This window comes from Colossoma macropomum, unplaced genomic scaffold (genome assembly GCF_904425465.1).
Source record: "Colossoma macropomum unplaced genomic scaffold, Colossoma_macropomum, whole genome shotgun sequence".
NCBI classification, from domain to species: Eukaryota; Metazoa; Chordata; class Actinopteri; order Characiformes; family Serrasalmidae; genus Colossoma; species Colossoma macropomum.
Window position 1 is genome coordinate 29,331,315 of NW_023494809.1, and position 14,446 is coordinate 29,345,760.

The 14,446-nt window shown below is 37.4% G+C and overlaps 1 protein-coding gene across 1 annotated transcript; it reads right to left on the reverse strand.

Moving 5' to 3' along the window:
• On the reverse strand, positions 1-7,071 carry LOC118799005. Its single transcript, XM_036558674.1, has 6 exons — positions 6,735-7,071; positions 4,881-4,946; positions 4,517-4,591; positions 4,154-4,207; positions 1,059-1,190; positions 1-349 (listed from the first exon to the last, which is right to left on the reverse strand). The coding sequence occupies exons 1-6, from the start codon at positions 7,054-7,056 to the stop codon at positions 72-74; spliced, it is 927 nt and encodes a 308-aa protein (XP_036414567.1). The 5' UTR covers positions 7,057-7,071; the 3' UTR covers positions 1-71.
• Positions 7,072-14,446: the final 7,375 nt, after the last annotated feature.

The window sequence follows — 14,446 nt, forward strand, 5'->3', positions numbered from 1 at the left end:
AGTGCTGTTTCATTTACATAGCAATTTGTTTTCGTCAGTTTTGTTCCACGAACGATTTGATGTTGAAAAGCTCAAACAGAGAAAAGCATATGACCACTAAATGTGCTATGGTGAACCCCACTATCATATACCCACGAATTAGCTCTGAGCTTAAGAGAGACGACATCTCCTGCCTGCAGTAACAGTGTGACCCCATTAGAGGAACTCACACTGTGTTGATCTTGATAAGCATGTGTTCCAGCCATGTAATGTCCATTCATATGTAAGTCCACTGCTACCAATCTTCCACTCCCTCCATGGATGTGGAATCTGAACTGATAGACTCCTCTCACGGGTGCAGTGAAAAATCCTAAGTGAATGTGAAAATATGCAGATTTTTAGTGTAGTGAATGGTTTCTCATAATCAAACAATTCATAAAAATGATTAAATTAAAATCATAATCTTACATGATTGGTGGGACACAAAACGTTTTCAGCAACAGGAGAAACAGGCAAAAATCCAAGCAAAATACTGTGAGAAGCTTGTGGAAGGCTTCCCCAAGTGTTTGATTCAAGTTATAAAATTAAAAGGCAATGACACCAAATACTAACAAAGTGTTTGTAAACTATTGACCCACTGAAAAGCTGATATTTTAAACAAAAACAAAAATAAACCTCTTTCTTGGCTATTATTTTGAAGTCACCTCTTATCTTAAACAAACGGTAAAATGTGTAGAGTTGTAAAAATGAGTTTTAAATGTTTTTAGCCAAGGTGTATGTAAACATTTGGCCTCCACTGTGTATTTCATGTACAGAAAATTTTGTTAAAATGAAGCCTTATTAGCATGTTTAAATGTGTATCATGAAGAGTCAGTAAGATGCTCTTTGGTAACAGGTTTGGATTTCTCAATATTATATCCCAACTTTGTAACTTATTATGGAAGTTAATATTAAGAGATTTTTTCCAAGAAATTTTAGACCATTTACATTGGCCCATTTCATCATGAAATGTTAACCTGATGCAAAGGGTATATAATGTACAAACAGTGATGCAATGTTACAGTTTATAAAAAGCCTACCTGTAACTGGGTTGTAAGCACTGCCGATGTTGGTGAAGACATGTTTGTAGACTAGAGGAAAGTCAGTGCTGTATGGTCCAGTATGACCATATCCACTTGCCAAGAGTCCAGCTGAAAACGCCACTTTTCTCTCTTCAGTACACAGAGGAAATTATATTGTTGGTTACATCAAGTAAAAAATGACATTTAATTTTAGACAATGCATCTCCAGAAACATTTCAGTGGGTCCAAACATCTTTCACGTTTCATAATTACATAACATACATAACGAATAAGACTTAAACTGTAAAAATGAAATCTGTCAACAGTTTTGTCAACTATATTTTCATGTTGTCACAAAATAAAAGTGAATGTAGAAAATGTTAGTAAAGGCTGCTTTTTAAATTCACTTAAAAATGTGCAGGTGCAGAAAAGAAGAATATTAAAGAAGGAAGTTCAAGATTCGAGACATCTGAGATGTATATCTGTGATGGAGAATGGGCAAGAAAAAAAAAGACATCAAAGCTTTTGAATGGAATCTGATTTGAAGGTCATAGATAAACAAGCTGGTAACAGGACATTGACGGCAATGCTGAATATGTCCAGTTTAATAGTGTTCTTTGAGTCTCTGAAATGGTTCACCACCAAATGTTTAAAAATGGCCCAGTAATAAAACGTTCAAAAGCTGAAAGAAGTCTGACATGAATTGTTCAGCCAGTGACTCAAGGTCAACCAACAGTCTAGTGCAGGACTAGACCAGCCAAACAAGGACATACTGTGTCAGTGATGCAAAGCACCACCCTTATGAAACAGCACTAAGCTACTTGAGTGCTAAAGTGCCTCCTTGTGGGGAATCTTCAGCCTGCTAAACATGAGTGAGTGAGTATATATCGACACATTATTTGTTGCTTCAGAGGTTTCCTTGTGAACTTTGCAGTAAATGCCAAAAAACTGTGGATCGATTTAATGTTTAAATATATTCAATGGAAAGAACTGCCACAACCTTTCACTGTACACTCTCAGAAAAAAAGGTCATGAACTGTCACTGGGGCAGTGCCCCTCTTGTCACTGGGGTGGAACCCTCAAGGCTCCATCTCAGTACCTTTAGTCAGGGAACATAACTGAACCATAATCCACTGAAATGATATGTTCTAAGCTGTACTGACTCCACACACCCCGTCTCGTCTCCAGGACTTTATTTTACTGTTCTGTTTTAAAACATTCGGTTATGAAAAGGTACAAATACGAACTTTTCACCTGGAAAAACGTATTTAAGGTTCACAATCAGACCTTAAAACCACTGTTGTACCTTTAAGTGAACATTTACACTGTTTGTACCGTTATGAGCAAGAAATGTACCTGCACAGCACCTTCATTTCTAACAGTGTAAAAAACTCACCAATTTCAGAGATTTGTTGAAGTTGGTTGTCCTAATAAAAAAAGTAGTGAAGTGCTAATTGGTGGGAGAAGCTACCAGTAGTTATGGAGTTACAGTAAACACCCTAGAGCTGAACCAAAAACACCTAAGAGTCTAACTAAAATTAGAGTTACATTTGAATCCCAGAGTCTTTCTAAAGGCCATCTGCACAGTATGATGCTATGTTCTAAAGTGGTTTCAGACATGATTTCTCAAACAGAACAAATTCATCTTAAGGCTGTGATCAGATGGTGGAGCGTGTTCCGGAAAATCTGCATCTGAATCCACCTGTGATAAGTTTTGCAATGAGAACAAGTGGAGCAGATCTTTATAGTGTTATTGGTGGGAAGCTCAACACCACATCAGAGACGACAGTAGTAAAGAGATGATAGACTAAAAAAATTCAATTCTTGCACTCGTTTAGGAGCAGAAAGAGAAAAAAACCTTCAGCTTAAATTCTTCCTGGTCATCCCATAGCAATCTCATAGTTCTACAGTCCAGTATACTGCTTATCCAGCTACAGTGGTGAAGGGTACTCATCTATTTTCAAAGCTTTTTTTTAGCAAACCTTGATGATAACAGTCTACAGAATGGTATATGCACCATCTTGAAACTGAATCCTTTTTTTAATCACAACCGCGAGCAAACCTCTTCTACCATACAGCCACGTGTTTCTCACAGGCTCAGTTTTACTCTTTTTTGATTGGCTACCTCATTAAAAGTGACCAATGAGGGGAGCTTTTTGGCTGAATTTGAACATTTTCAATTCAGTTCCTGAGGATCCATGGTGGAAACAAATGTGTTTCGCAGGGGGACAAGAGCCCACGATATCCATGTCCTGCAGTTGGATCTAATGGCATTTTGGGCAGAACAAGCTCTGCTGTCTGAATGCAGCGACCTGACTAATCACCAGATCGCAATTGAACAGATGATCTGTGAAATTGTTTAGAATGAAGATCTATTCCCACATTGCAAAAAATGACATCTTAATGAAAATATCTTAAATGTAGTCAATATATCTAATATTTCTCATTGTAAGAAAATTCTAAGATTATTTAACTTATTACTAGACTTTTTTTTACTTGTTTTAAGTAGTTTTATACAATGAAACTGTCTTATTCCATTGGCAGATCATTTTAAGCATGATTTCTTAAAATAAGCAAAATTGTCAATTATTTCTCGAAACAAGTAAAATGTTTTGCCAATGGAATCAAACACTTTGACTAGATAAAATTACTTAAAACAAATAAATGTCTAGAAACAGGAGGAGTCATCTTATAACATTATTAAAACAGTCTCATAATGAGAAACATTAGCTATATTAACTACATTTAAGATGTCTTCACTTGCTGAGATATCATTTTTTGCAGTTCAGCCAACTCGGCACAGCTGTAGGAGGCACCACAGTCAGCCAAGCTAGCAGAACTGTGGAATATTTCTGTCTCAATTAGCTGTTTTGTGGGCTGTAGTGGCACAACACCATAAGAGAAAGATGTTCAAGTGTACAATATTTTGTAAATTGTAAGCTGAATGTAGAGTTAGATTATACACAATGATTATGAATTAGTGTAAAAACTCAGAAAGAAGCAATTAAATCTTTATTCCATTCTTTTTATGTCTGAATAAAAACAGAAACACAAAATCACATTTTCTCTTTGTAATTTGCTCAGATTTTTTCTGTAAAGTCAAAATTTCTTACCTTTATTTTCCTTTCTCAGGTTCTCCACTTGGTTGTTGAATGAGATTTTCATATCTTTCAGTGAGAAAGTTTCACAGAAGCTGTTAGTCATTGCAATTTCAAGTTAATACACATTTGTTTTCAGAAAGCTAAATTTCACATCCTGCTATTCCAAGGAACAAACACACTGTTTGAGATGACTGGTTAATGTTTGGTCTTTCCTGAGAATTACTAGAACTTGGTGAATATTGATTATTTTTTCGTCTTGCACAAAGTCACATTCTTGTATCTATTTTCATTAATCTTGCAATCAGAACTTCAAAAGGTAACATAAGAGAATATTCCTCTAATCGATTTATAATCAAATCAATTACAGCTGCTTACCATCATTTTTCATTTTCAGTTCCTCCAGTTCAGACCCAAATCTTGCCTCCATGACACTCTGATTCACTGCTTGAGCTACAAATGAAGGATTAAAGTGTATTGAACAAAAACAAAGAGATTATTTTTTAAAGTAAACATTGCAGGAAGCACTATAGTCAGCATCAGTCAGATTAACAGTGGGATACTTTTAACACCATGTTGAGTTCATGCACCAATGAAGTGATGTTCTCTGAGAAAAGGGGGCACAATATGAGGAAGATGTGTACAACGCTTCACACACTGAATGAAATAATAAACATTATAAATGTTACAAAATATGAGTTTCTCTTTAAGTTTCTCAAATATTCTGTGAAAGAATTCTCACCTTGATTTTCCATTTTCAGGACGTCCACTTGGTTGTCAAGTGAGGTTTTCAAGTGTTTCAGTTCCTCTGAGCAACAAAGAATACAGCATATCTGTTATGGTTATTAATGTCTCATGTGAATGTGCATGTGTTTTCATAGAACCTCATTCCAAATTTCACAATTAATGTCTTTAATTAATTATCAGGGGATTATAGAATAGCCGAATGTGGAGAAGAAAAATGCACACCAATGAGTTTAGACTAAGGCTGTTAGATCAATTCATGTAAATGATAGATATGTTCATATAAACAGCATGGCTTGATTGTTGTGGTCTAACTGATCTCCAGCCATAATTGGCCAGAGTATTCGGCCGGACTACTGTACAAACTTAGACAGCTCCACTGATTGAGTTTTTGTGTCATTTTGCGGCATTTCCTGCAAGACTACATGTGATGCAGCTTTGTAACACCAAAACGAACGTGACAAAAGGCAAAAGTGCTTGCCAGGTATGAATTAATGTACATTCTACATTAAACACAGACATTTGAAGCTTCTAAAACACATTTAAAGAAAAGCTTTAATACTAAAATTTCATATTTGTTTAACAAATTAAAAATAAAAAAATGGTTTAACAAAAAAAAGTGTAGAACATGAATACATCATTTTGAACAAACATAACTTTGATATGTGCAACCGTTGTAAATATTTTTTTCATGTAAATCAAATCTGAATTTCCAAGCAATCCTGCAGTAAGCAATTGCGTCACACCAATTGTCAAGCTACAAGCTGTAGATTCAGTACTGCAGCGCACACCAAGTGGGAGACATAGGCCCAGTCCCATTTCACTACTCGCCCCTACCACTTAGCCCTCTGTTTTGCGTGTTCACGTCTAAGGGTAGGGTGTCCCGATTCTTGTTGGGATAGAGGGGTAGGACGAAGTGTTGGGGCTACATGACCCTTCAAACGGAGGTTTTTCAGAGACTCCAAACAGAGAGTTATGAGGAAAAAAGAAAAACTGGCAAGATGGCTGAACAAGAGACCAAAGACACCCACAAATGTGAGAATTTTTTTCCGTTAAAAGTTAGTTTAATGTTGTTTCAATGTTTTATGGTCATTTTCTTCATAACGAGCATAAAAAAATCACTAATAGCATGCTAATGTCTTGGTAGCTAGCTAGCTAACTTTCCCGTTCCACCTTAAATAGTCCAGCAGTTCTGACACCTGAAGTGCCAGAATGTAACTGCTGCACCATTTAAGGTGGAATTCGAACAAGAAGTTGGTGAATATCTGACTTAAGCTTCGTATCACCAAAGAATTAGTGGTGGGTGATAATAAATAATTGTCCCCCTCTTTGAAGTCATATGATGCCCTAAATGTAACTAAAGCCCAGCAGTGAGGAGCTGAACTTTACCCTCCTCTGCTGTCACTGCAGACTGGCAGGGTCACCTACAGAGCAGCGCTGGTAGCTGTTAATGAAGCAATGTTTTTTTGTTTTTTTTTGGTTAATTTGAGGGTTGTCACATTTCGTAGGGCAAGATTTCAACCACTCAGTTCCAAGGGGTTAGGGTGACACTCAAAAACAAGGGGTAGGGGTAAAAAGAAGAAATGGGATTTAACGGCTAAAAAAAGAATAAAACTGTATCCTAAACAAGCACACATAGGTGTATATTATGCTCAGATTATTTTAAAATGATTGACCTTTGTATAATATATTTATACAAATTATATGTTAATATATGATAATATATGTAGGGATATTGTGTGGATGTAAACATAGCAACAGCTATTTCAAACTAATGTCTCAGGTAATACATATTCACTTTGTCTTTGTTTAAGTTATAATTTGACTAAGACAGACCTGTTTAATGACTTACCTTGAACCTTCCTCTTCAGTTCCTCCATTTGACTCTCACTGGCTCTCAGTCTGCTCTCTATGTTGTTCACTGCAGTCGTCGTGTGTCTCTGCTCAACTTTCAGCTCTGCCAGCATAGCGCTCATCTCTCTCAGTACAGAGTGGAGGTCCGGCTGGCAGCTTTGTTGGGTGGAGGTTGTGGTTGGAGGTTCAGTTCTGGGATCCTCAGCCTGAATCTGGTTCTCTCTGCCTTCATAATGACTCAGAGTGATGTCATTCTCACTGACCGACTGTCCGTCCAACAAACTGCAGCACAGCAGCACCAGCAGATAAGCAGCTCTCATCCTTAACAGGCTTCCTTTGTCTTCTTGGGATTAAGAGGCAGACGCACATATATATAGCGTACGGTGGTTAGTCATTAACTGTAATATTGTTGTGTGCTCTTTAATTTGCTCAGGAACATGTAAATCTTTAATAACTGATATGTATTATCTCATCTTGCCAGGGAAAACACCATAAATGGCACGGCAGAGGGAACTTTCCTCTGTTTTGTTGTTACACCTGACAGCTGCAGCGACAGCTTTCTTCTTTCTTTTAGCTGTGTTTACATACACCAATCAGGCATAACATTATGATCACCTCCTTGTTTCTACGCTCATTGTCCATTTTATCAGCTCCACTTACTATATAGGTGCACTTTGTAGTTCTACAGTTACAGACTGTAGTCCATCTGTTTCTCTGCATACTTTGTTAGCCCCCTTTTACCCTGTTCTTCAGTGGTCAGGACCCCCATGGACCCTCACAGAGCAGGTACTATTTGGGTGGTGGATCAATATCAGCACTGCAGGGACACTGACATGGTGGTGGTGTGTTAGTGTGTGTTGTGCTGGTACGAGTGGATCAGACACAGCAGTGCCATGGACAATGAGCGTAAAAACAAGGAGGCGCTCATAATGTTATGCCTGATTGGTGTATGTGCACCTGACAGCACTCTGTCATCGTATTGGTTAATGTCAGGAAAATACAAAAAATCTGACATACTAAATGTTTCACCGGGTTGTCATGGGGCGCCCCAGACGCCCCATCACTGTTCTTTGATTATGTTGCACTACAAGACCTGTTTATCATTCTCAATGCTCATATTTGGGCCTGACGGTGGTAATTTGTTGGCTAAGACAAAATCATGTCAGAATCGGGCTGAATTCATGTAGTCTGATCCCGGCATTAGTGGTAGCCAGAAATGAACCCAACACCATTCGCCAAACAAAATGGGCTGTAAGGTGCTTTACAGACTGGCTGTACCAAAACAACATTAATATTGATCTGGCAAAAATTGACAAAACTGAGCTAAACTTGATATTGTGGAGTTTTATGGATCAGTCAGATTTGGTCAGACTCTGAAGATCAGACTAGACGTTTGGCGAATGGTGTTTGGTTCATTTCTGGCTAATTCCAGGTTGCTTAGCTGTTCTTCTGTCACAGCTGCTGACTGAAAAGCTGCTCAGTGGTGATGACAGTTTGGGAATTTAGTTTAGTCTCATCTTCAGTGTCTGACCAAATCGGCTGTTGGTCAAATGTGATCTTAAAATATCCAACTTCTGTTGACAAAATAAGAAGTAAAAACGTTCAGATGGCTTGAGCGTCTCCTACAGCGGTCAAAGTCGTTGCTTAGCAATGGCGTCTCAGCGGAGTGTTTGTGAAAAAAAAACGCTTCTCAAGCAATCAGCTTGCATGGCCGGAACTAACTGTTGTACATTTTTCTTTGCAGCATACCATATTGTTTATCCCACACGCCAATGCTAGAAATATAGAAAACATGTCTTTTCTGTTGGGACATCCAGTCTGTCCTCCACAACACCCAGATTAACTGCATATCCTTCTTCTCTATCAGGATAGGGTTGTGAGTGCGGACCACACCTTTAATCTATGATTAAATTGAAAAGAGGATAATGCAAACTTGGGCTGCAGTGTTTGGCAGTGAGAAGGTCCTCAGTGCTGAGACTTAAGGTTAAAGATCAGGAGAGATAGAGAGGAGTTGGAAAGGTGGTGGATGTGAAAACTTTTATATAGAAAACAGAAGGAAAACATAGGAACTTAGACGGGAAAAGAAGAAGTTTCAGGCATCTTTTGTCACGTAAACCTCAGTTATTTTGGTAACACTTTATTTGGATGGTCCACTGTAGATTCTTTGTAAATGTTCATACATACATACATACATACATACATACATACATACATACATCATCTAAACCGCTTATCCTTCTGGGTCGCGGTGGGGTGCTGGAGCCTATCCCAGCTGTCATTGGGCAGAAGGCAGGATACACCCTGGACAGGTCACCAGTCCATCGCAGGGCAGACAGACAGACAGACATACACAATCACACCTAGGGGCAATTTAGCACGTCCAATCAGCCTGACTGCATGTTTTTGGACTGTGGGAGGAAACCGGAGTACCCGGAGGAAACCCACGCAGACACGGGGAGAACAGGCAAACTCCACACAGAAATGACCCTGGTTGACCGGCTGGGAATTGAACCCCGGCCATTCTTGCTGTGAGGTGACAGCGCTACCCACTGCACCACAGTGCTGCCCGCTGTAAATGTTCAGTATATATTTAAGTAACTTCAACTGAATAGTCATTAAATGCCACTGAACTTGAAGTTGAATGTTACTTAGATGTTTCACTATAGATGCTTTGTAAATGCTCAGTCAGCCTTTCAATAACATTCAACTAAACATCCATTAAATTCAAGTGAACTTGAAGTTCAGTGTGAAAGAGTTTATTAAATCTATCCCTAACCCTAAACTTAACTCTAACCTTAACCTCAAAGCAAAACCTACATCTACTCCTAACCCTAACCCTAACCATAATGTTGTTGATAATCAACTGAGGATCGCCAGAAAGTTTGTTAATCATTTAAGTAGCTGTAGAGCATCTATAGGGGACCATCCAAATAAAGTGTGACCATTATTTCTTAACTGCACTGCTTCAGCATTGGGTTTTGACCATACAGGAACTATACACATCACATTTATTAATCTACCCATTAATAATGCAGGTGTCCACAGCTCCAGTCCTAGAGGCCATAGTCTTGAACATGTTATTGTTTTCCATTGGTTCAGACAGCTGACTGAACTTAGAAGGTACCGCAAGGTCTGATAGTGAAGTCTCACTATCATAAAATGAGCAGCATTATGGCCTGTAGGAAGTTCTTCTTCATTAATGGTTAACTGGTATTTTAGTAAGAATGATATCTCAGAAACAAAGAAAACAGTTTGGCTTCTTCATCCAGGAAAGAAGCACTATAAATAAGCTCTATGATACTATCATAAACCGCTCATATTCTTTTCATAAATATGTGTGTTATCAGTGATAACTGAAGTGCAGTAAGTTCTATCAGTTACTTTTTACCTCTCGTGTGCTTCCTTATACTTCATCGTATGTCATAGTGTCACGTTTGAGGGTTCACATTTTCAAATCTCAAAATTTTATGGCGTCTGGTCACATTTCATAGTAATATGAATTACTCAAAGGTCAATAACTCCTCATTTCAGTTAGGAGATTGTCTGAATAGTTACATCAGCAACTTCACATTTTACTGAAACAAGAAGGATAAGAAAATAAACAACAACAACAATAACTCAACATCTTACTACAGTAAATGCCTGAGTAAATACCTTTACCTCTAGTATTTGCTCAGGCATTTACTGTAGTATGCTATTTCATAGCTAGTTAGCTTACCCAGCACAACCTGTGCCAACATAAAACAAATAATAGAAAATTCAATTGAGTTCGTTATTGTTTCTCTAATATGTCATTATATGGCAGACTTTAATGTACAAACTTTGTAAATATGCTTTTTCTTTGTTTGTATCTGATTGACATGCTAATTACAGCTAGCTATGAGATTGAGTCTCTATGGGATTTGCAGTGGCATGTTAGGACCAAGCTAACGATGGTGTCACTAATAAGGGCACTTTTTTTTAAACTCATTCACGGTCTTTGTTCTATGAACCGGAGACTTCGGGGAAATTTCTTCTAAAACAAATTCCAAGATTTAATAAAAATGCCATATTTAGAGGCTGTAGATAAATAAGGACGAATTGCAGGCAAATACTTTATATTGCTGTGCTCTTGTTGCTCAGCATATCAAGACAATCAAGAAATTCAACACTGCTTATTCAGAAAGCTTTCTCATTTAACAATATATTTGACAATAAAAACTCTTTTCAAAATAAATTGGTACAATTTGGTACAGAATTTCCATAACTTCTAAAATATGGTACTGTGTTAAAGCCACTGTGATAATGTAAATGCATTTTACAATTTTGTATAACAGCTTGCGTTGAATTCTGGGAAACATTTAGAGTACAACCAGATTGTACACTAGCAAACACTTCATTGTATGGCTACTATAACATTATTGTAGCAATATTGTAATAATACATCAAAGCATTGTAATACTATATCAAAGCATCAGCTTCACTGTAAAAGTAGTAGAAGGATTACTGCCTTCACTGAAATTTAATTTAGATTTTCAATTTTCCTTTATTTGAACGTTAACCGAACTAACTGTTAATTATTAACTATAATCAGTTAATGCCTGAGTAAATACTTGTAGGTGTCTGATTAGCACTGCTATAACAATGCTAATTACAGCTAGCTATGCGATTCAGTCTCTATAGGATTTGCAGTGTCGTGTTAGGACCAAGCTAACATTGGTGTACATTCACTTTCAGTCATTGTGTTTACTACCGTACAGCTGTAGCTTAAACACTGACTTCTGTTGCCTGAAACACGTGCATGTTACAGTCTTATTTTGTTTATAGCAGTTCTTAAGTGAAAGCTTTAGTACATACTTTAGCTTAAAGCTTAACTATGAATATTAAGAGGAATGTGGACAAAACAAAGGAGATGGTTATTGACTTCAGGAGGGCACAGAGTGACCACTCTCCGCTCACCATTAACAACTCCCCTGTGGAGTTCCTTGGTGTTCACCCAGTGGAGAACCTCACCTGGACCCTCAACACCAGCTTCATAACAGAGAAAGCCCAGCAGTGTTTCTATTTCCTGCAGAAGCTAAGGAAAGCTCATCTCCCACCAACCATCCTTACCACCTTCTACAGAGACACTATCGAGAGCATCCTGAGCATCTGCATTACTGCCTGGTTTGGGAACTGCACCACCTCCAACCGCAAGACCCTCCAGCAAATAGTGAGGACAGCTGAAAAGATCATTGTGGTCTCTCTCCGCTCCATCACGGATTTTCATTTCAGTTTTTTTATTATATAACTATGCATAATTCCTAAATTAGGAAAAGATTTGCTTTAAAGTGGCACCAGTTTAACACTAGAAAGTCAGACCCCCTCTTGAAGGACTGAGAGCAAAGTTTAGAGGCCATTTGTGAGGTCAGACACTGATGTTGGACGAGAGGGCCTGGCTCACAATCTCCGTTCTAGTTCACCCCATAGGTGTTCAGTGGGGTTGAGGTCAGGGCTCTGTGCAGGCCACTGGAGTTCTTCCACACCAAACTGGTCAGTCCATGTCTTTATGGAGCTGCTTTGTGCACAGGGGCCCAGTCATGCTGGAACAGGAAAGGCTCTTCCCCAAACTGCTGACACAAAGCTGGAAGCGTCTAATTGTGTAAGATGTCTTTGTGCTGCAGCATTAACAGTTGCAGAATGTCACCTTCAGTTTACTGAGATTTTCATGACATGTAACATTAATGTTTAATGTTTACAATTAGTGGTAAAAGTATCCTGATATTTTTTTGGAGTATGAAAGGAGCTAATTATTAACTCTTGTGTCCTAGTTAACCCTTTAAATGGCCACCAGTGGGCCCAAAGTTTTATTGCACACTTCTATAACTTAAGAATAGCTCAGCCAGTTTGCACTGAAGCCCCTGTAGTTACTGAATAATAAGCCTTAGTATGTAATTGGCCAGAGATTTTAAGGGGTTCAGAAAATCCACCACGACATCATGCTTCACAGCTCACAAGTTCATGTTTATTCTTTAAAAAACTTCAAGGCATTTAAAAAAAGATAATATAAGCAAGTTTATGTTTTATGTGTGAATTCCTTTTTCTTTTTTTTCCCATTAGTCATGGTGAAAAGAACATGGTACACTGATTAAAATACTGTTACAGTGAAGAATCTTCAGTAACCCTTTCTTTTACAGTCCCCTAAGTTCCCCCCCCAAAGTGGTATTAACCAGGTAAGTGTGAGGTACAAACTCCAAAGTACTAGGTAGTTATTTTAGGTGAGAAGATATTAAGTGCCAGGATAGTCTAAATGAATTATTATGAAACGTCTCACAGGTTCTAGATCAGGCCAGTGGGCCTTGTGTTTGACACATGGGTACTAGATTGTCAATATTAGAGGGAATGTATCTATGTGTTATAATGTATTTACCTGGAACTTCAAAAGAATAAATAGGATGTGAGTAGGAGCTCAGGTCACTCAAATCTGTAGAGTCTTAAATGGAGTTTAAGGTCTTCTATGGAGTTCTTACCACAAAGTTCAGAAAAATTGCCACTTGTTATGCAATCGTAAACAGAATTCGTCATAATGGTAATACCTGTTTATTAAAACGTTTCGACAACTCTTTTTCGACACAATAACTTCTGTACATTACAAAGTACAATATTGTACAAGAATGTCTGAATTCCTACACCTTGCTGTTTAGTTCTTTTCACATAATTTGTAGTATATGTTTAAATGGTATGATTTTCACTTCTCAGGACAGAGTGCCTAAGTGTGAATAATATTTTGTCTGAGATAAAAGATTTCTTTTACAGGGCGGGTTGTCTGCACTTACCAAATATACTGAAATGTTCAGTTATGTATGTATGGTTTACATAAGAAAAGCTTCATGAACAGAGTAAAATCATGCCCATAGATACCTGGTAAAGTTTAACACTGCACATTGTAATGAAATTATTGTGTCAAAAGGTCACAAAAAAACAGGTATTACCATTGTGACGAATCCTGCTTTCTCTTACAGTCCGTTTACACTTGTGTTACAAGTGGCAATTTTTCTGAACTTTGTGGTAAGAACTCAGTAAAATCATAGAAAGAGACTCTGCTTTCTTTTACAGTTCAGATTCAGTTTAGTATCTAGGTAATAGATACATACTATTTAAGACTCTACAGATTCGAGTGAGCTGAGCTCCTACTCACATCCTGTTTATTCCTTTGAAGTTCCAGGTAAATACATTATAACATGAAAATACATTCCTTCTAATATAGACAATCAAGTATGAAGCTGTAAGAACTGTGTTCCATTTACTATGTAGCTTTCAGTTTTCTAATTTAAATAGAATGTTTTATGTTGGTGTAACTGTAACACAGTGAAAGTAACTCCATTTTCAAAAGCTGTGCAATACAATATTCTACACTAATTTTGCATTTGCAATTTAATTAGGGATCATATATATATATATATATATATATATATATATATATATATATATATATATATATATATATATATATATATATAATTGCAAAATTGTGTGCATGTTTGTAAGTATCCTCTTTTGTTCTGAATAGTTTTCCAGTTTAGTTTTCAGGTATTTATACATTGAGCCTGATGGGCATCATGTTACCCATTTTCTACCTCACACTAACCTGGGTAATACCTAGAACCTCTGCGATATTTCAGAGTAATTTATTTAGACTATCCTGGTACTTACCATCTTATTACTTAAAATAATTACCCAGTACTTTCTAAT

Excerpts from the sequence above, each read along its gene's own strand:
- LOC118799005 (XM_036558674.1), bottom strand. The coding sequence starts at position 7,056 with ATGAGAGCTGCTTATCTGCTGGTGCTGCTGTGCTGCAGTTTGTTGGAC. Across the intron at positions 4,592-4,880 it reads CCTGAAAATGGAAAATCAAG|CTCAAGCAGTGAATCAGAGT; the intron begins GTGAGAATTCTT and ends CTTCATTTGTAG. Across the intron at positions 1,191-4,153 it reads CCTGAGAAAGGAAAATAAAG|AGAGAAAAGTGGCGTTTTCA; the intron begins GTAAGAAATTTT and ends TGTGTACTGAAG.